The sequence below is a fragment of the Heterocephalus glaber genome, unplaced genomic scaffold, assembly GCF_053883595.1.
Source record: "Heterocephalus glaber isolate CG9 unplaced genomic scaffold, H.glaber_assembly_v1.0 deba00001472, whole genome shotgun sequence".
Lineage (NCBI taxonomy): Eukaryota > Metazoa > Chordata > Mammalia > Rodentia > Bathyergidae > Heterocephalus > Heterocephalus glaber.
The window spans coordinates 87129030-87150629 of NW_028258315.1; the positions used below are offsets into that span (position 1 = coordinate 87129030).

General features: G+C 35.4%; 1 protein-coding gene across 15 annotated transcripts in view; it reads left to right on the forward strand.

Annotated features, from left to right (window-relative positions):
• Positions 1–21600, forward strand: part of Dnah12 (dynein axonemal heavy chain 12) — a 277734-nt gene that overhangs the window by 32439 nt on the left and 223695 nt on the right. For 13 of the 15 annotated variants that reach the window (XM_087182321.1, XM_087182331.1, XM_087182327.1 and 10 more), the window contains exons 9-17: positions 769–957; positions 1831–1987; positions 2612–2703; positions 7679–7857; positions 11493–11628; positions 12839–12964; positions 16317–16451; positions 16894–17087; positions 17874–18117. In XM_087182321.1, coding sequence (XP_087038447.1) covers positions 769–957; positions 1831–1987; positions 2612–2703; positions 7679–7857; positions 11493–11628; positions 12839–12964; positions 16317–16451; positions 16894–17087; positions 17874–18117 — 1452 coding nt within the window. Of the gene's footprint in view, positions 1–768; positions 958–1830; positions 1988–2611; positions 2704–7678; positions 7858–11492; positions 11629–12838; positions 12965–16316; positions 16452–16893; positions 17088–17873; positions 18118–21600 lie in introns of those variants that run through there. The other 2 variants (XM_087182330.1, XM_087182335.1) reach the window with 2 other exon arrangements.

Genomic DNA, 21600 nt, shown 5'->3' on the forward strand with positions numbered 1-21600 from the left:
TGCATTAAGTTTTCAACAGTTGGGTCTATATAAAAATGCATTTTCATAGTTAGAAACAGGTTGTGCATATTTCTAAGTTCCAGTAGCTTTATTTTCATCTAACATCATGCAGGAAATATAGCTCCTAGAGGAAAAAATACCTTAGTTCTATTGTTTGATGATTTTTGTGATATAATGAATATGTGGTATAAATAACAGTAGATCTCAAATTTCTAAGGGTTTTGAATTGGCTCCCAGAAATTCTTGAATATTTAACAACTGGCTCTTGTGACAAAAGGAACTAGTTCTAGTACACCATACCCCATGTGTATGTTGCCCTATTATATGCTCACTTTTAGGTGTCAGGCCAGCTTTACTCCCATTCTTCACGTTTTCTCTTCTGAAATATTTTGTGTGCCAAGGAAAGACTAAATAAAGAATATAGAAAATTCTGCATTGGCATTTTACATTGTTGATATTCTATTTTTAAAATTTTGGTTTGCATATTATTTATTCTATTTATTGTTTTAGACTATTTTATTAAGAATATATTGTACTGAGTGCCGGGGACTTAGCTCAGTGGCACCGTGCCTGCCTTGCAAGTGCAAGGTCCTGAGTTGGATCCCAGGTACTAAAACAACAACAAAAAAGAATATATTGTACTGAATGATGATAATTTCCAGACTGAATGGATTGATAGAATGTTTTCATTATACACAACAAATTACTGATTTTACTTAAAGGGTGAATTTGTAGTTTCTAAAATAAGTTATTTATGATGTTATGCAGATAAAGGATGTCTTAAGGAGAACTGTAGAAGGATTTGTAAAACTGTTTGATCCAAAAGATCAACAAAAGCTGCCAATATTTAAGATGGAATTGACATTTGATGATGATAAAATGGAATTTTGTCCTACTTTTCAAGATTTGGAAGATGTTATTTTAGGTTTGGTAGAGCGAATAGCTGAAGTTCTGCAGGTATTACATCATCCCTACATATCAGGTTTCTTTTTATGGCTCTATTTCAGAATTTTAAGTTGTTTGTATTGAATCCCTATGAAGTGTTTATATACATAAATGCTCTTTATTTTCTTCCCCCAAATTATTTTAAATTAGAAAGTACTTTTTCTTTGAAAACATCTCCTGTTTGAAGATGATATATTCCTTCTCTTGTTTTTATAGTCATGAACTGATATTTTTATGCATGTCTCATCTTCCTTACTGAGGTGCAAACTTTTTAAAAACAAGGTCTAATATTTTTGTTCTTTCTAAAGTTCACTAGCATAATCATGTTGACATTGTAATTAATAAATGTTGAATAATAGAAAACTGACCCAACCTGTTGTTTTGGAGTTTTTTGGTTTTATTTTGTTTTTTGTTTTTGTTTTTGTTTTTGTTTTGTTTTTGAGACAGGGTCTCACTTTGTACTTCAGATTAGCCTTGAACTCACTATGTATCCTAGGCTGGGTTTTATTTTTTTTTCCCTTTTGAGACAAGGTCTCACTATGTAGCCCAGGGTGGCATTGAACTCACAGCAATCCTCCTGCCTCATCCTCCTGAGGACTTGGTACTACAGGTGTGCGCCACCATGCCTGGCTCCCAGGCTGTTTTGAATTCACAGCAATCCTCCTGCTTCAGTCTTCCGAGTGCTGGAATTATAGGCATATGCCACCATGCCTGGAAAAACTTGGTTTTGTATTGGACTACAAACTCTTATATATTATTATTTTGTGTTGCATTATCTTTTCTTGGACCAAAGAAGTCTGTTAAAAAATATAGTATAAGATGTCCATACAGACTGATTGCACAGTTAGATATTTATTATATATATTTTATTTTCATTTGTTTTAGAACATCCAAACAGTACCCTCTTGGTTATCAGGAACTTCAACACCTGTAAATCTTGACACAGAACTTCCCGAACATGTGTTACAGTGGGCTCTTAATACCCTGAAGGTGGCAGTACATCAGAACTTAGAAGGTGCAAGAAAACATTATGAGACATATGGTATATATGAAATTTTTAATGTTACATGTCTTTTTATTATTTTATTTTAAACTAAGATTTGATCAGATATTTGGTTGTCTGAGACTGCTTGGAAAGAGCTGAAGAGCCAGAAGTGAGCATATATTTGTTTGCTTTTGGCATAGTGAAGGATCAAACCTAACAAATTTGAATTTTGTTGCTTGATCCAAAGGGTGAATGTTAACTGAAGCAGGGTGGTAAAATCAAAGAGTAGAAAGAATAGATATTGGAATAAGGAGAAAACTAAATAAATGGTAAAAATCAAGGTAATTTCTGAGAATAGTTTTGCAAAAGCTGCAGCTCAGTTTATTGGTCTCTTCAAGTGTGTGTATGAGATCAGGATGGGTAGTTGTTGTTTGTCTTTTAACCCAAATCATCTATTTACTGGCATATCTGTACGTCTAAGTTATTTTAAAAGCCTCAGGTAGTCTATTAGCTTCATTTAAAATTTTATTTAATTTGATTTGCTTATTAAATCTTTTTTCCTATCCATTCCTTTAAATGTAATAATCCATGTATTAATAACTGAGTAGAGTACCTATTGTATGATCATGTAAAAAGCACTTTACCTTTTATTGAGATTTTAATTAGATTATTAATTTTCAGTTGAAAAATATAATTGGCTCCTTGATGGGACTGCAGTTGAGATGATAGAGGCTTTTCAGGCAGAGGATCATACTTTTGATGAATATACAGAGGTAAGGGGTAATTTTGTTTTTTATTAATGCTTTTAAAATTTCTTTTTAAATTAGGATATTTTTATTCTACATATATGTGCTTCAATTAAAGTAAGTAATTTATTATCTGAACTATCATTTTAGCAAACTCATTGATTCATCTCATAATTTCTTTAGGCATTCATTTACTCACCATTGATTTAAAACAATTCCTTATCACATTCAGGCACCTAGTAAGATGCTGATGATGCAAAAATAAATAATATGAGTAAGATGTTTGTGATACAAAAATAACTAACACAAAAAATATTTATCTTTAGGAGACTAGATTTGGCCTCTGGGAGCTTGACAGAAATAACAACTATGAAATACTGTATTGAGATAAATACTGTAATGGAGATATGAACAAAGTGTTGTGGGAACACATGAGTCAAAATGATTACTTTTGCTTTGGGAAAGTGAAGGTCTCATGTAAGAAATTAAAAGTGAGCTAGGCTTTGAAGTAGACATTTGTAGACAGAGAAGCAAGGAAACAGAACTTGAACAAAACCTAAAGTATTCAAAAGTGTTCACAGAACAGCCAGTAAATCCACATAGCTAAAGAAGGGGTAACAGGAATACAGTAGATGGCAGATTTGGAATATGATGAAGTTGGAAATGTAAGTTGGAGCCACACTGGAAAATCTTGCTCAAGAGTTTGGCTTTGTTCTGAAAGCCTGACCTTTATTTTGTCTATATCAGTTGTTCATTCCGTTTTATTCCTGAGTAGTATTTCATTGTATGGATATACAATTTGTTTATCCATTTGCCTTTTGTTGAATATTTGGGTTGTTTCTAGTTATTGGTTATTATAAGTGAAATTAGTATGGTGTTTTACTTACAAATCTTTGAGTGAACATGCTTTCATTCTTCTTCCTAGGAGTTGGACTGCTGGGTGGTATGAGTAATGTATGTTTAATTTTTGGGCTGGAGATTTAGCTTAGTGGTTCTGCTGCCTGACTTGCAAGTGCAAGGACCTGAGTTTGATCCCCAGTACCAAGGAAAAAAAAAAAGAAACTGATTTTTTAAAAGTTGTCATATACTTATACTTTTATCAGCAGTGTATGAGACTTTCAGTTCTTCTGCATCCTTTCCAGTCTTTGGGATTATCAGTCTTTTTTACTTTAGCCATTCTACTCTGTGCATTTTCATATTTCATTATGAATTTAATTTGTATTTCCCTGATGCCTGAGGATATGAGTATCTTCACTGTGTTATTTCTCTCTCCCTCTCTCTGTCTTCCTTTTTTTTTTTTGTTACAGGAATCAAACTCAGGGCCTCATGCTTGCCAGGCAGGTGCTGTGCCACTGAGCTGCATTTCTGGCTACTGTGTTATTTTTCATCTGTGCATTTTTTTTCAAAATGAAGTGTCTGTTCTATAGTTTGCACATTTAAATTGGATTTTGTATTTTATGGTTGAGGTATAATGAATATATATATCATTGTAATAATTCTTAGTATTGAATTTTAAAGGTTCTTTGTATAGTCTGGGTAAAAGTCCTTTATCTGAAATATATTTTATGAACGTTTTCTTTCAGTTTGTTTCTTGACTTTTCGTTTTTGTAATGATATCTCTTAAGGAGCTAACATTTTAAATTGTAATGAATTCCAGTTATAATCTTCTTTTAAGGTTCATGCTTTTTGTGTCCTATGAAATCCTCCTATTCAGTGATTATAAAGATTTACTTCCATGTTTTCTTCTAGAGGTTTTATAGTTGTAGCTTTTACATTTAGATCTGACCCATCACAAATTAACTCTTTTATATGATGTGGGAGGGATATGGATTGTGGTTTAATTTTTTCTATGTGGATATCCAAGCTACTCCAGAATCATTTATTGTAAATATTATGTTTCTCAATTAAATTGTCTTGGCATCTTTTACTTCTAAATTTGTAAGTCTGTTTCTGAATTACCTATTCTTCTCCATTGATTTATGTATCTATTCTTATGTAAGTACCACAGTCATGATTTTCATAGTTTGATTGTAAGTTTTTAAATCACACAGTGTAAATTCTCCAATTTTGTTCTTTTTCAAAATGATTTTGACTATTCTAGGTCCTTTTCATTTTCATAAAAGTCTTAAAATAGCCCATTCATTTTTAAAGAAATCAGATGGAATTTTGGTTAGGATTGATTACATTGAATCTCTGTATCAGTTTGGGAAGAATTGCAGTCTTAAAATTGAATCATTCAATTTATTACCATGGTATGTATTTCAAATGTTTTGGACTTTCTTCACTATCTTTCAACAACATTTTGTGGTTTATATTGTCCAGGTCTTGTACATATCTTGTGAATCTATTGTTTTTATTAGCAATTTTGATTTTCATTGCTAACATGTACAAACACAATTTTTATATATTGATCCTTTATCTTGACACCTTATGGTTCTAACAGCTTTCTTTAAAAGATTCTTTAAATTTTTCAATATATGTATATCATATAAATTGCAAATCCAGATTGTTTTTGTTTTCCCTTTTCTATCTAAATGCATTTGTTTATCTTGCTTTGTTGCACGGAGTAGGGTTGCCAGTGCAGTGTGGAGTACTAGCAGTGAGAGAGATCATCTTTATGGGAAACATTCAGATTTTTTCACCATTAAATATTGTAGACATAAGTTTCTCAGTAGATACCTTTTATGAGGTAGGTGAAATTCCTCTCTATTCTAGTTTTGTCAAGAGTTTTGTTTTGTTTTTGAGACAGGGTCTTGCTATGTATTCCAGCCTGACCTTGAACTTACTATGCAGCCCAGGCTGGCTTTGAACTCATGGAAATCCTCCTGCCTCAGCCTCCAGGGTGTTGGGATTACAGAAGAGTGTTGTTTTTTTTTAATCATAGGAGGATGCTGGATTTTGTCAAATACTTTTGCCGCATATATTTGAGTTGATCACATGGTTTTTCTCTTTTTGTCTGTTAATATTTTGAATTATATTTATTGATGTTTATATGTTAACCCAATGTTGCTTTCCTGGGATAAACCCAAATTACTCCCAAAATGTAGTGGCTTAAAAATAAAAAGTTTGTTATCTCACATTATCTGTGGATCAGGAATCCAGCTAGGCTTAATGAAATGCCTTTGTCTCAAGGTCTCTCATAAGGTTACAGCCAAGCTGTCAACTGGGACTGTAATTTCGTTAAAGGCTTGGCTGGGAACAGAATCAGGCTTTCGAGTTCAGTCAGGTGGTTGTCGACAGATTCATTATCCCACAGGCAGTTGAAGTTCTATTCCTTGATTCATACATATTTAGGGTTAAATCTTGATGTACACCCATTATTAGTATGGAGTGCCCCTTTTATCCCTGAAAAAATTTTATATTCTGAAATCTTTTTTTCTGATACAAATACTCTCTAGCTTTCATTTTTATAAAGAATTTTACTGAAGTGTAATTCACATATTATATAAGTATTTAGAACATATTCACAGTTTCCATATGCCATATACCATAGAAACATCTAATTCCTCTTAAAAAAAAAGAGCACTCCATATCCTGTGGCTCTCACTTCCTAACCCAAGCACAAGCTGTAAACAACTACTCATGTTTTCTGCCTCTATATATTTGTGTGTGTTAAGTTTTCATATAAACTAAATAATAAAGTATGTTATCTTTTGTTCCTGAATTCTTTAATTTATCATAACATGTTCAAAGTTCACTCGTGTTGTAGCACATAGGAGTACATCATCCTTTTTATGACTGAACAGTATTCCATTTTATAGATATACAGTACTATCCCCTTGTCCATGAATTTGTTTTCTGTTTTCAGTTGCCTGAGGTCAACTGCAGTCCAAAAATATAAATACAATAAGAGTGTGTTTGTGTGTGTGAGACGGAAAGACCACACTAACATGACTTTTATAAATTAAGCCTTAGCATATATATATATGGGAAAAACATATATGTTTTGGGGTTGGGACTTTTGCACTTTCAGGTGTTCACTAGGGCTGTTGGAACATAACCTCTGTAAGATATCTATACCACAGTTCTTATTTATAAGTTAATACACATTTGGATTGTTTCTGGTTTTTTTAATATTGTGAATGAAATGACTATGAATACTCATGTGTGAGCTTTTGTGGGATGAATTCATTTCTCTTGAGTATCTGCCTAGGATGAGAATTGCTAGATCATATGGTTACTCAGTGTTTAACATAGTGAAGAGGATCACAGAAGAAATCAAGGAAGAAATTAGAGAGTTCTTAGAAACAAAAGATAATACCAGTACAATATACCGGAACCTATGAGACTCAATGAAAGCAGTCCTAAGAGGGAAGTTTATACCTGTGAATTCCCTCATCAGAAAAGCATAGTGAGCCCAAATAAATGACTTAATAGGGCCAGGGATTTAGCTCAGTTGTTCCTCTGCCTGCTTCACAAGTGCAAGGTCCTGAGTTCAATCCCTGGTACCAAAAAAAAAAAAAAAAGAGAGACTTAATGATGCACCTCAAGGTTCAAGAAAAACAAGAATAATCCAAATTCAAAGCTAGTAAAAGGAAAGAAAGTATAAAGATCAGAGTGGAGATTAATGAAATTGAGGCAAAAACAAACAGCAGATTGGGCTGGGGATTTAGCTCAGCAGTGCCATGCCTGCCTGGAAAGCACAAGGTCCTGAGTTTGATTCCTGGTACCGAGAAAAAAAAAAATGGCAGGTTGAAAAATTCCTTAGTGAAAAGTTAGGTTTAAAACAAAAGACTTATGGAGACTAGAGATTAGACTCAGTGACAGAATGTATGTTTAGTGTCTGTGAGGCCCTGGGCTCAATATCCAGTGCATGCGCACATGCACACACACACACACACACACACACACACAGATTTATGCAAAAATTGGAAAAATTTTAATCACTTAGCAAAATGAAATGAATTTATCTTTATATGATTAAGATTTTCAACATAATGTGGTTCTATAAAATCACTGATGAATTAAAAAAATCTATGCATTTTATTTTGTTTTTTTTAAGTTTATAGAAAAATTTTTCAGTCTTGCTTCAGAAATAATGCTTTTGCCTCAGTGGGTTCATTACCCTATGGTCCGTTTGGATTGTGAAGATTTGAAGACAGGTCTGACAAATAAAGCAAAAGCCTTTGCGAACATGTTATTAAATGACATAGCTTCAAAACATAGAAAAGAAAATGAATGGTAAGTAGAATTAATTATCATACTCAGAAAAATAGGGTCAAAAGAAATATAATAACTCTTGCTTAAAGACAAAAGATTAAAATATATAAGTAAGAATTGTACTTACCACTTTTCCTCCTTTGTTGCTTCCTAGGAAGTTTCCTTTGTAGTCCTACTGAGCTAGATTCTTTTTGGTCAATAAGATTCAAGATCAGTTTTGGGTTCTTTTTGGTTGATACTTGTATTAGTTAACTTTCCCATGTCTGGGACAAAATATCTGACACCTACAACTTGAAGAAGTAGAGAGTTAATTTGGTTATGGTTTCAGTCCATAGTTGGCTGGCTTCAAGGCTGAAACATCATGACAGAGGAAACGTGTACACCTTATAGAAGCAAGAAGCAGAGAGCAGGGGAAGAGCCAGAGAGGAAGGGGCAGGAACCAGATATAGTCCCCAAGGTCATCTTCCCATGACCCACTGCTTCCAGCGAAGCCTCACCTCCTCTTGCCCATTCAGCTAACTCACCAATGAGTTAACCCTTTGATGAAGTTAGTGCCTAACTAGGTTTTGAAACTAGGTTTTCTTTTTTGTTTGTTTTTTGAGACAGTGTCTCACTATGTAGTTCATGGTGGCTTTGAACTCACTATGTAACCCAGGCTGGCCTCAAACTTAAACTTCTCGGCAATCCTCCTGCTTAGCCTCCCAAGTGCTGGGATTACAGGCATGCACCACCAGGCCCAGCAACATGCAGCTTTAGACAGGGAATGTGTCCTGTGGTTTGTTTTCCCATTGTCGAAGCAACTCATCTTTAAATTCATTTGTTTCCTCTCTACTTCAAAGGAATCTGAGTTTGTAACTTCTGTAAAGATAACTAATAAATATATAACACCTACCACAGTGCCTGACACATGATAATAAATGTTAGCTCTTCTGTTTATTTGCCCAGAAGTAGTGTGAAAAAGTTATATGTTTTAGAATAAGAAAGACCTGAATTTGAATCTTGCCCTTGTCGTTAGCTAATTCCATAATTCTGGGCAAGTTACTCAATTTTCCTGAGCTCCAGTTTCCTGTTTTGTCAACTGTGAAGAATATCTTCCTTGCAAGTCTAATGTTATGATCGCAGATAACATTTGGAAAGCATTTAACACCATGGCTGACATGCAACAGTCACCCAATAATATTTTTAAGTGAATAAACAGCATATGAGTGTCAGCATATTTTGTACAAAAGCATACCGCATAAAAAGATATCAAGGATGGTAAAGTATTAGAACTTACACCCTTTTTTGAGAGTCTTGATAATCCTGCTAAGAGCAATGACAATGGCATAGTTAATACAAAAATGATTATATGTTTAATGTAATGTATATAATAAGTTAAAAATTATTGTACGTGTTTGGACTACATAATGATTACATTCATCATGAGTTGCTACATGTATGTAACACATCTTAATTCTTTTTATATCCCCTTTTCCTTTCCTCTCTTCCCCGACCTCCATCTCTTGTAAAGTTTTAAAATTTTTGTTGCAGTTGTCATTGTTTTTGGAAAATTCTTTCAGTTCTGTCAAAATAGCTATATCTTATAAACCCATGATATAAGACTACTTGAAAAGGGTTCACGTATCGTCCTCCATTTAGTTCATTTTTAATTCCTTCCTGTTTGAATTCCATACTTGAGATAGAGGAAATGTGAACCATGTGGTTAAGAGCAGGGTCATTATGGTTCAATTTAGATCCTGCTTAGACCACTTTACTCTCACCACATTGCCTCTTTTGCTGAAATACCTCTTCCCAGGGGACATGAATTCTGTTCTGTCAAGAAATAATGTCCCCAGGAGGATCATTGGTCTTTTTGCATTATCCACATTAATACATCCCTCCTGTATTTTTGATAATCACAAATTAACTTTAAAGCTCTGTGTGATCTGACTTCTGCTCATCTTCCCACTTTCATGCTAGGATCTTTCCTTTGGATTCATACTGGTCTATTTGCCATTCCTAATGTTTGCCAAGTTACGACTACCACAAGGCCTTTGCAAGTCTAATGTTATGATCACAAGTAACATTTGAGAGCTTTTGTGGAGGTTCTAGCAGGAGAGCGCAGCTATTTGCATACCCTTGACTGAGGAAAAGGTCCTCCTCTATCCAGGTGGCCGTCCTCTTCAACTGGGCTCACAGCTGCTTGGGAGGGACACACATGGTGCAGTGAGGGAGGAAGGAGACATCTGCCTAGCCAGCCAGACCAGCCAGACCAGCCAAACCAATCCTGATGATCAACGGGGTGACAAATGTTGCAACCAGATCACCTTCACATCCATAGAGATATCAGTTGGAAAGCATCTAACATCATGGCTGATAGGCAATAGCCACCAAATAAATATTTTAAGTGAATAAACAAGTGTATGAATATCAGAAAGTGTTTATCAGCATGCTTTGTACAAAAGCATAGCACACAAAAAGATAATCGAGGTTGGTAAAGTATTAGAACTCACCTCTTTCTTGAGTCTTTGACAATCTTGCTAAGAGCAATGACAATGGCATAATTAATACCAAAATGGTTTTTCTTGCTGAAAGCTCTTTTCGTCATATATTGATGCCTCACTTTTTTCTTCTCACCTTGATTTATGTGCTGCCCAAGTGAGGAGTTCTTCCCTCACCTTGGATATTGCTTGCCTGGAAAGGCCTTCCCTAGCCATTCTGTATGAAATAGTGATACCTTCCCTACACTTTTCCCCCTGACTTTGCTCTATTTTCCTTCACAGCACTTTCTAACTTGTGTATTTTATGCACTTTTGTTTCTCTCCTCAGCTTGAATGTAAGCTTTATTATAGTGGGAACTTGATTTTATTTGCTGATATATCTCTGGTACTTAGAAATTTGCATAACACATTGTAGGTGTTCAAATTATTTATTAAAAATGAATAATTCCCCCATATAATATAAGTGAAATATTTCCATGAACATAAGATTTATTTTTAAAATTGTTGATCATTTTTATACTTTTTTTTTGCATGGGCTTTTCCCTCTAAAATTTCTGGTAATGATATGACAATAGAGTTATTTTAAGGCACAGAAATACTATTTTATTAAATGAATTGTGGAATTAAAAATATATAATAATCATTTGATCTTTGACTTGGTATACTGTCATATTTCACAAGAGGCACTAATAATTCATGTATGTACTAATAATTATACTTAATGGTAAGTGAGAGTGTCCTATGTGCTAGAATCTTTGCATTCATTATTGCATTATAATAATCTAGTAAGAGATATTTTAACACCTTCATTTTGTGGACCTGTACTTAACAGATTTGCATAAGTTCACAAAGCTAGTAAGTAGCAACTGAGCCAAGATTTAGACTGTCTGTTCCAAGGTGGGCTCTAGGCCACACTGCTTATCTGGGTATTCAATAGAGTCGAAGAAATCACTTGAAAAAAATTTAGTATCTGTGATTTCACATGAAAATAATACCTTAATTTTCTAGATTTTATTGACATATGATGTATACTGGTTTATATCAGTTAAGCTTAAATGTATACCATAATGAACTAAGCAATTATTTTTAGGAAATGTAGTTCCTATTGTATAATCATAACAACACACCGAATATAATATTAATTACTATAAGTATAATAAAACAGTATTATATTAGTATTTGCAGTGAATTTGAAGCAATTAAGGAGCGTGCTTTAAAAGTCCCCGAGACTACAGAAGAGATGATGGATCTGATAGCTTATGTAGAAAAAGCTCGGACTGTAAGAATTCAAGAATTGGCTTTAAGGATTCAGGTAAGAAACTTTTACTTACATACTTTAAATGTTTTTTTCGTTGTGAAACATAATGTAAATACTGACAATGTGTAAAACATATATAGTGTTTATTGAAGTGACCACTCCTGCTGCTCTGCATTGCCACCTCCATAGTATATCAAGTGTCCATAAATGTGCAGATCTGTTTTAAGGCATTCTGTTTACCTCCATTAGGCCTTTTGCCTATCCTTGTATTAAGACTACACTAATGTCAACAACTAAGTGATAATAGCGGTAGTACATTTATTCTTATTCTGTTTATCATCGAGTTTTTTTCTTGTTTTTGGTCCTTAGCATTTTCATATAAATTTTAGACTTAGGTTTTCACATTCTGCAAAAATCTATTGAGATTTTCATTAGGAATATATTAAATGAATGATTGAGAGAATAGAGTTATTTACAAAATGAAGTCTCCCAATTTATGGTAAATCTTTTACTTATCTCTTCTTTAACATTTCTCAGTGTTTTATGGTTTTTTCTGTGGAGGTTGTACTCATATTTTGGGGTTGTACTCATATTCGATATTTTTTCAAGCATTAATATCTTTATGTTATATTTGATAGCATTTACATTTTTCATCTTCTGTTTGATTTTAGAATACAAAAATATAATTTATAAGAAAAATTAATAGATTTGATTTATAGAACAGTTTTGTTTTTTTAAATTTTATTTTTTCTTTTATAGAACAGTTTTAGATTTATAGAAAAATTGAGGAGTTGGTACAGACAATTCTCCTAATATGCTCCTTCCCTTCTCCCACTTAGTTTCCCCCACATGCTTAGTTTTCTCACATTAAACACCTTACATCAACATGGAACATTTGTTAAAATTAATAAACCCAATATTGACACATTATTGTTAAATAAAGTCCATAGTTTATTGGGATTTCCTTAAAAGGGGCATCATGGTAAATTTTTAGGAAAGGTACATTATGGGGGTATGTAATGCCCACATTTATTTTTTAGGAAAAAGTTTTATTGCCAGTATAAAAGTACAGTTGTGTGGCCAGAAGCCAAGTAAATGCTACAGCTATTGAAATACCTTTGTCATTTGGGCAGTACATAAAATATAGTTAATAATCTGAGTCACACTGAAATTTGAAGGAATCTTAGAGATTGTTGGTTCTTGTCTTTTTAATAAAGCCTTGGATTTTTTATTTGATGTGTTATATCTAGAGCTTCTCTTGTAGGAATCTAAACATCAGATGAGCTACTTTTTAGATACTTTAATATTTCCTCAAGAAGCCTTAACTTTAAATGCAAATGTTCTCCTGTGGCCCAAGAAGATTAATCCTATCTTTGATGAAAATGATGAGGTAAATATATTTTTCAATGTTTTTTTATTCTGACATTCAGTTGTGCACATTTAATTGCCGTACTACTTAGCATCTACCTTTAAAAACTTCATATGTCAGTATAAGTTTGAGTCTGGCAAAATTTATAATAGGCTTAGGATAGGCTTTTGGGCTTAACTCACAAGATTTAGTAAGTAGGGTAGATGACATTAAAGAAGTCATAGTTACTATGTGTATTATTAATACTAATTAAATTCAGTACCAAACTAAATACTTTTCTTTCTTTCTCTCTGTCTGTTTCTCTCCCTCCCTCCCTTCCTCCCTTCCTTCCTTCTTCCTTTCTTTTTTGAGACAAGTTCTCACTCTGTAGTGCAGGCTGGCCTTGAACTCACTATTTAGCCCAGGCTGGCCTCAAACTCAAGGCAATCCTCCTACCTAAGCCTCCTGAGTGCTGGAATTATAGGCATGTTCTACCACCCCCAGCTCTCACTTATTAAAACTTTAAATATTCATAAAAATTCCAGGAATTCCTATTCCTCTATTTTATAGGTGAGAAAAATTTTATAGATGAGAAATGAAGCAGAGAAGTTGAATAAGTTGCTTAATATCACAGAAATAAGAGGTAGCAGATTTAGATTTTTATATCTAAATGTAGTTTTGTATCTGATGGTATTTCAAAATTGAAAAAGGCCTAGTGTAAACCAGTGTATTCTACAACTGGAGGTAAGATAGATGTCTTAGTTACTTTCTCATTGCTGGGACAAAATACCTGACACCCACAAGTTAAAGAAGGAAGGGTTTATTTTAGCTCACAGTTTGTAGAGGCTTCAGTCGATAGTCAGCTGCCCCCAAGCCAGAGTGGTATGGCAGAGGGGATGGCAGATGAGAAACAGTTCATGGCAGGGTAGCCAGCAAGCAGCAAAGCAGCAGAATCAAGCTTCCTTTTCCCTTTTATCCCATCCAGGCCCCAAGCCTGTTGCTTTGTACCATTTACACCCAGGGTGAGGCTTCACAGTATCCATACCCAGAACTATACTTAACCAGTCAATGAACCGATTTAATTATAACACACCTTTAATCCATATTCCCACATCCTAAATCTAGCCATTTCCCAAAAGCCCTACCTACAAGCATATGAGGCTTTGAGGGGACATCTAGATACAAGCCATAACATTCTGCCCCTAGCCCCCAAAAGACTCATGCACATCCCTATATGCAAAATGCATTTGGTCCATCTCAGAGTTTCCAAAGTTTTAACAGTTTCATCATTGCCGAAAAGTCCAAGTTCAAAGTATCCTCTGAGATTTAAGGCAAACTTTTAGCTATGACCCTTTGTACAAATGAAAAGAAAGTTAAACATCTCCAATATACAATGGTACAAGGTAACCATTCCCATTCCAAAAGGTACAGATAGGGGGATAGAAAGAATGAGAACAAAGCAAGACCAAAATCTAGTAGGGAAACATTAGATCTTTTCAAAGCAAAGTCTTTCATCTTTGCAATTTTGAGCCTGCAAAGAGTGTATCCTGTTGCTTCTTGTGATGCCCTCAGGCCATCTTTTCTGTTGTCCTCTTCTGAAATACTTTTTTTTTTGTACCGGGGATCTAACTCGGGTCCTTGCACTTGCGAGGCAGGCGGCGGAACCACTGAGCTAAATCCCCGGCCTTCTGAAATACTTTTTATTCTAATCTTTCCAGCAACCAAGTTCTCCTCTATTCCATTTTTGCAGGCTGTAACTTCACTGGAGCTTTCTCTCTGGCCAAACTCAAAACTATTTAAATCATTCTGCTGGGCCCTTTGCTATTGATTCTCTCTCTCTCTCTTTTTTTATTGATTCTCAACATAGATCTACTTAAAAGACCCCAAAAGTAGCCACACCACCACCCAACATTAGACTGCCTTGAAATTAATTTCTTTCTTTCTTTCTTTCTCTTTCTCTCTCTCTCTCTTTTTTTTTTGAACCGGGGATCGAACTTGGGTCCTTACACTTGTGCAGCAGGCAGTGAAACCACTGAGCTAAATCCCCAGCCCTGAAATTTCTTTCTTAAAATTAATCTGCCACACTTAGTCTCTTGAAAAGTCTCTGAGCAGGAGCAAAATGCAGACAAATTTTCTGCCAAAGCCTAATACACATGGTCTGGAGTCCAATAGCCAATTCAGTCCTTGTTCCTAACCAAATCCTCCCAAGCCTGGACTTTACCTACTGTATTTCTTTTTGGGGGGTGGTACTGGGGACCGAACTCAGGACCTTGTGCTTGCGAGGCAGGCATGGTGCCACTGAGCTAAATCCCCAGCTCTACCTACTGTATTTCTATCAGCATTCTGGTCTTTTGACCTCTCACCAGAGTTTCCCATCAAGGTCAGCTTGTAACATTCCTGGGCTGCTGCTTCAGCGGGCATCTCTAAACCTTTCCAAACTCTTCCCACAAGCCAGTTCCTGTGGCTTCTGAACCACATGGTCAGGTAATGTCACAGCAACGAATCCACTTCTCTGCTACCAAAACCTGTCTTAGTTACTTTCTTGTTGCTGGGACAAAATACTCAATTCTCACAAGTTAAAGGAGCAAAAGTTTATTTTAGCTCACAGTTTGTAGAGGTTTCAGTCTATAGTCAGCTGGCCCCAAGCTAGAGTGGCATGGAAAAAGGGCGTGACAAAGGAGAAACAATCCATGGTAGGATAGGCAGGAAGCAGAGAAGCAGTAACATCTGGCCTCCTTTTCTCTTTTATCTCATTTAGGTTACAAGCCTATTAGTTGTAATCTCACACCCAGGGTGAGATTTCCCATTATCCACAGACAGAACTATGCTAAATGAATCAGTGGGACTAATTTAATTATCACACCCTTAATATTCACACATCCTAGATCAAGATGTCTTCAAAAAGCCCCACGTATGAGTGCATGAGGTTTTGGGGAGACATCTAGAATAAGCCATAACAATGGAATAGTAGTAAAAATTTGAGTTTAATCATTTTGTGACTTTGGATATGCCTCATGACTTCCATAAGCCTCAATTTCTTCATCTCTGAAATGGAAATAATAATACCTGTGGTAAAATATGTTATTTATTTAATAGTTCTTGATACATGATACATGATATATGTGTGCTCAATAAGTGGTAGCTTACTGTTATGCCAGAATCTGCTAAGTAAAATATTTAATTAGTAAGAGTTGTGAAAATCACTTTGGAGATCTAGAAAAGTTTTTCTGTGTTGTTTATTTTTTGTGTTTTTGCATCAGTCATTGAAGATAATGTTTTATTTTTTATTCATTTTCTATGATGGTTTATATTACTATACAAATTGTTGAGATTTCTTATTTGACAGTTATTTTTGAAGTACAATAATTAACATTATTAAATTATCTTTTAAAAGCTTATTGAGAATGCTAAACATAAAAGAGAAAATGAACTAGTAGCTAAGAGAGAGAAACTGATTTTGGAAGTAGAAAAAGAATCACGTCGTATGGAAGAATTTACAGAATTTGCAGAACTGGAACGCATGCAACAGGTCTGATAAATATTCAAGATAGTATCTATAGCCAGCCTGTAGATTAATACAAGACACATTAACATAAATTTTAAAATATTAAAAAATAAATGCTTTCCATGCCAAACAAAGATTTACTTGGCTCTTAGGCTTGGAACTGGTGCTATTCACTCTATGTGATTTTCTTTTCCTGCCGTGCTGGGGATTGAGCCTATGATATGATGCATTCTGGGCAAGGGCTCCACCACTGAGCCACACCATCAGCCCTCTTATGTGATCTTTCTTGTGACTTTTCTAATTGCAGATATAACTATACATTATTCTCTAGCAGTATAATGTTGTGAAGTTAATATAATATTTAAAGTTGCTGTATAAATATAAGAATATACCTTATGCAGTATCATATAATCTTATTTTTATCATATACTTGGATATTTCTTGTGATAAAATTATTTGCATTCAGTATGTGACAGATGTAAGACAACTACAAAAACATATTCAGGAATCTGAAGAAGCAGTTCAGTTTATTAATAAAGAAGAGGAACTATTCAAATGGGAATTAACAAAATATCCTGAACTGGATAACTTAAAAAATAACATTGAACCCTATCAGAAGTTTTTTAATCTTGTTTTGAAGTGGCAGCGAGCAGAAAAACGGTAATTTCTGATAATATAATAACAAGCAAATATGTAAAGAACGGTTAAGATGTAAGTTGTTTTTTTAATTTCTTTTTGAGACAGGGTCTTACTGTGTTGTCCAGGCTGGCCTTGAACTCATGGCAGTCCTCCTGCCTCAGCCTCCTGAGTGCTGAGATTACAGGCATGTCACTATACTCAGCTCTATTTCTTCTAGTTAAGTGTTTAAAAGTAGGATTTATTCATTTGAGTGAAAATCAAGTATCATGTAGGATAAGCATCAAATAATACTAACATGCCACTTAACCTTATTATTATTTTTTATTGTTACTATTACTTTTGAATATATATAAATATATATATATATAAATATATATATAAATATATAAATAGGCTGGGGATTGAGCCCTGGATCTTGCACACATGAGGCAGGCATTCTACTATTGAGCTATAACATCAGTCTTTAACCTTATAATTTCTAAAATATCTTTTGAGTTCTCCAAGTCAATTCATTTTTATGCAGTTTACTAGTTTGACTGATATTTATACCAAAAACTCGAAGTATGGGGTCAAACCTTCATTTCATTAGGATAGTGTTAGTTGCCCATTAGTAATCTGATATATATTTTAGCACGTGCAGTGTAGTTAAAATGATGATTATTTTCTGTGTCTCTTTTATAAGCTCTACTTGTATGACATAGAAAAGCAGTTAACTGCTCTTGCCATCAGTTATCTCTTTTACAGAAATGAGAGGTCTAGTCTTAAGGCTCTAAGTTCAAGTTTAGTACAATTTTTCTTTACTTTCAGGTGGATGGATGGAGGGTTTTTGGACCTCAATGGGGAAAGCATGGAAGCTGATGTAGATGAGTTTTCCCGAGAAATTTTCAAGACACTGAAATTTTTCCAAATGAAGCATAAAAAAGAATTACAAGAAAGAAGAAAGGCCACAAGAAAACGATCTGTGACAGAAGAGATACCTGAAGAAGAACCAAAAGAGAATCCTACAATTACTATGTGCAGTATAATAATGGAGCAAATAAAGGCTTTCAAGGTATAAACATATATTTGATGGTATTTTAATATTATATACATATTTTAAATTTTGTTATGTATTTTGTAAAATATAAAATCCGTCCTCTGATCTTGTGCTTTGTCGATAGCATCAGTATAGCTATGTGTAAAACAGACTGGCCAGCATCTAGTCAGTCTTATCATCACTGGGCATCTGACTCAAGATAAACTAATTCAAAAACATCCTCTCTTTGGCCATAATACAGTTCAGTGATACCTTGGTTGTCCAACTCAATTCATTCCAAATTTGTGCTTGAACACTGAAAAGTTTGAGAACTGAACATATTTTTCCCACAAGAAACAGTGGAAAAACAAATAATTGGTTCTGAGGTCCCAAAATTACACTTATAAAGTTCATTTTTCCAAGACTTTAACAAATTTTGCAATGATTTCTTTCTTTAATTCTATTGTGGTTCTCACAGTTTTCCTCTTAGCTTTACTGCTGGTATCACTAACTTTCTTTGGAGTCATGGTTATGATATTTTACACAAATAAAGCACACACACACATACACGACAATGACAAATGTTTTAACGCACTAACCTATGCACTGTATGTTGTCTGGGCAAGAACAGCACTTAGACTGAAGCATCACCCCTTTATGTCCGTGGTGAGATGTGACACCTGCCTCACTCTTGGCCCATACAGGTTTTTTCAAGTCAGAGTTTTTTGTTCAACTATTGAGCAAAGTTACAAACACCAAGCAGATTTTTTTCAAACTTTTCTGTTCAAGTAGTGGAAAGTTCGAGTGTGGAGCCATTTGACAACTGAAGTATCACTATAATTAGTTCTGAGATAAGTCTAAAACCCAAATGGGCCAGAGTTCTCTTTGAAAAAAATTTTTTTATTGGTACATGTTTGTAGTACATAATGATTATTTTCCTCATGGGGAGTTGGTACATGTACATGACATTTCTTGATTCTTTTTTAAACACCCCCCTTCCCTTTCTTTCCCCTCCTTACATCTCTTGGGATCTCTCTCTCTCTCTCTCTCTCTCTCTCTCTCTCTCCATATCTATATCTATATCTATATACATATGCATATACATATATATATACGTGTATATATACATATATATACGTATATATGTATATATATACGTGTATATATATCCACTTTATCTGAAATTAGGATAGCTGCTCCTGTTTTTTTCTGGGTTCCTATGGCATGGGATATTGTGGTCCATCCTTTGACTTTTAATCTGTGAATTTCTTTTTGAGTTAAATGTGTTTCTTGTATACTACATATTATTGGGTTTTTTTCTTGAATTGTTCTGCCAATCTGTGTTACTTGATTTGAGATTTGAGATCATTCACTTTGAGTTATTACTGAACGATATTGGCGTATTCCTATCATTGCATTGTTTTGTTGCTGATTTTCTTATATTTTTTCATTGTTTAGCTGCTCATCCTACCAGGCGTGTTCATTCTCTTTGTCTTATTGGCATTGTTGTCTCTTTCTAGGATATCCTTGAGAATTTTTTTGTAATGCTGGTTTGCTGGTCATGATTTCTCAAGGTGCTCCTTGTCATATGAATACCTTATTTCTCTGTTGATTTTAAAGGAACGTTTTGCAAAATGCATATGCTGGGGTTGGAAGTTATTACCTTTTAGGCTGAAAACATTTCATTCCAAACCCTCCTGGCCAGGTTTGTGTGGAGAAGTCTGATGTAATCCTAATAGGTTTCCCCCCTCCTGAACAACTGATGGGTCACAGATGAAATTAAAGAAGAAATCAGACAGTTTCTACAATTAAGCAATAATGACAATACAACATACCGGAACTTATGGGACACAATGAAAGCAGTCCTGTAAGGGATATTTATAGGGGTAAATACCCATATCAGGAAAGCAGCAGGCTCAAATAAACAACCTAATGTTGAATCTCAAGCTTCCAGAAAAAGAAGAGTAAATCAAGCCCAAAGATCATAAGGAGGAAGGAAATTGTACAAATCAGAACAGAAATTAATGTGATAAAGAATAAAAAAAAATACAAAGAATCAATGAATTGAAGAGTTGGTTCTTTGAAAGATTAAATAAAATTTACAGACCTTTAGCTAGCCTCATCAAAAAAGGAAAGACTCCAGTCACGCAGAAGATGCTGAATCACCCACTGCAGACAGGCAGGTCTGCCCATACCCTACCGAGGTCCCCAGTCCCGCGGAACACGCCGAATCAGCCCGCTGCAGACAGGCAGGTCTGTGCACCCCCTACCGAGGTCCTGAGTCACGCGGAAGACACCAAATCACCCCACTGCAGACAGGCAGCCACCTGATTTCACATTACCAAGGCGCAGAGGACACCAGACCACCAGACCAAGGTACTGAGTCCCACTGTTCCCGGCCCAGAGGTAGGGGCTTCTGAGCCGTCGTCCCACTGCTCCTGGTCCAGAGGAAGGGGCTTCCCGGTCACCATCCCTCCCGCTGCTCCCAGCCCAGAGGAAAGGGCTTTTGGGCCACCTTCTGTCCCGCTGCTCCTGGCCCAGAGGAAGGGGCTTCCGGGACACCATCCCTCCCACCGCTCCCGGCCCAGAGGGAGGGGCTTCTGAGCCACCATCCCACTGCTCCTGGTCCAGAGGAAGGGGTTTCCCGGCCACCATCCCTCCGGCTGCTCCCAGCCCACAGGAAAGAGCTTTTGGGTCACCATCCCTACCGCTGCTCCCGGCCCCTGTCCCACCTCTCCCAGCTCAGAGGAGGTAATCCGTGCAGGTGGTAACAGCCCCCCTGCCCCAGTCGAAATGAGAAAACACATAAGTAAGTCTCAAAACCAGACTTCCAGATCACCTACAGCAACCCGAAAGGGAAATGAGATGGAACCCTCTGATACTCAACCACCTGGACCCACTGAACTGGCAACAAAAGGGGATCTGGAAAAAATGAAATCAGAAATAATTTCTCAGATAACAGGAGAAATTGTGCCCTTAGTGCAAGACATGATTTATAAATCTAGAGAGGAGCTGAGGAACATGATGGAATCCCAACGTAAGAAACAAATGGAATCCATAAAACAGATGCAAATAGATTTCCAGGACATGAAAAACTCCATTGAAAGTCTACACAGCAGAACGAGGCAGTGTGAGGACAGAAGTTCAGATATAGAAGATAAGATTGCAATTAGTGACCAGGAAAAGAAAAATTGCTTCAAAATTATAAGGGAACTTGAGAAATCAATCCAGCAGCTGCTAGATGATGCAAAAAAGAATAACATAAGACTGATTGGGCTCAATGAAGAAACAGGAGAGAGTGCAGATGACATAAAAAATCTCTTCCCAGAAATAATGGCAGAAAACTTCCCAAGCAGGGGAAAAGAGCTTGACATACAGATAAGTGAGGCATATAGGACTCCAAATAGTCTTGATCAAAAAAAATCTACTCATAGGCATATAATTGTTAAGATTCCAGAAACACAACAGAAGAACAAAGTTCTCCAAGCGGTCAGAGAAAAGAAACAAATCACATACAAA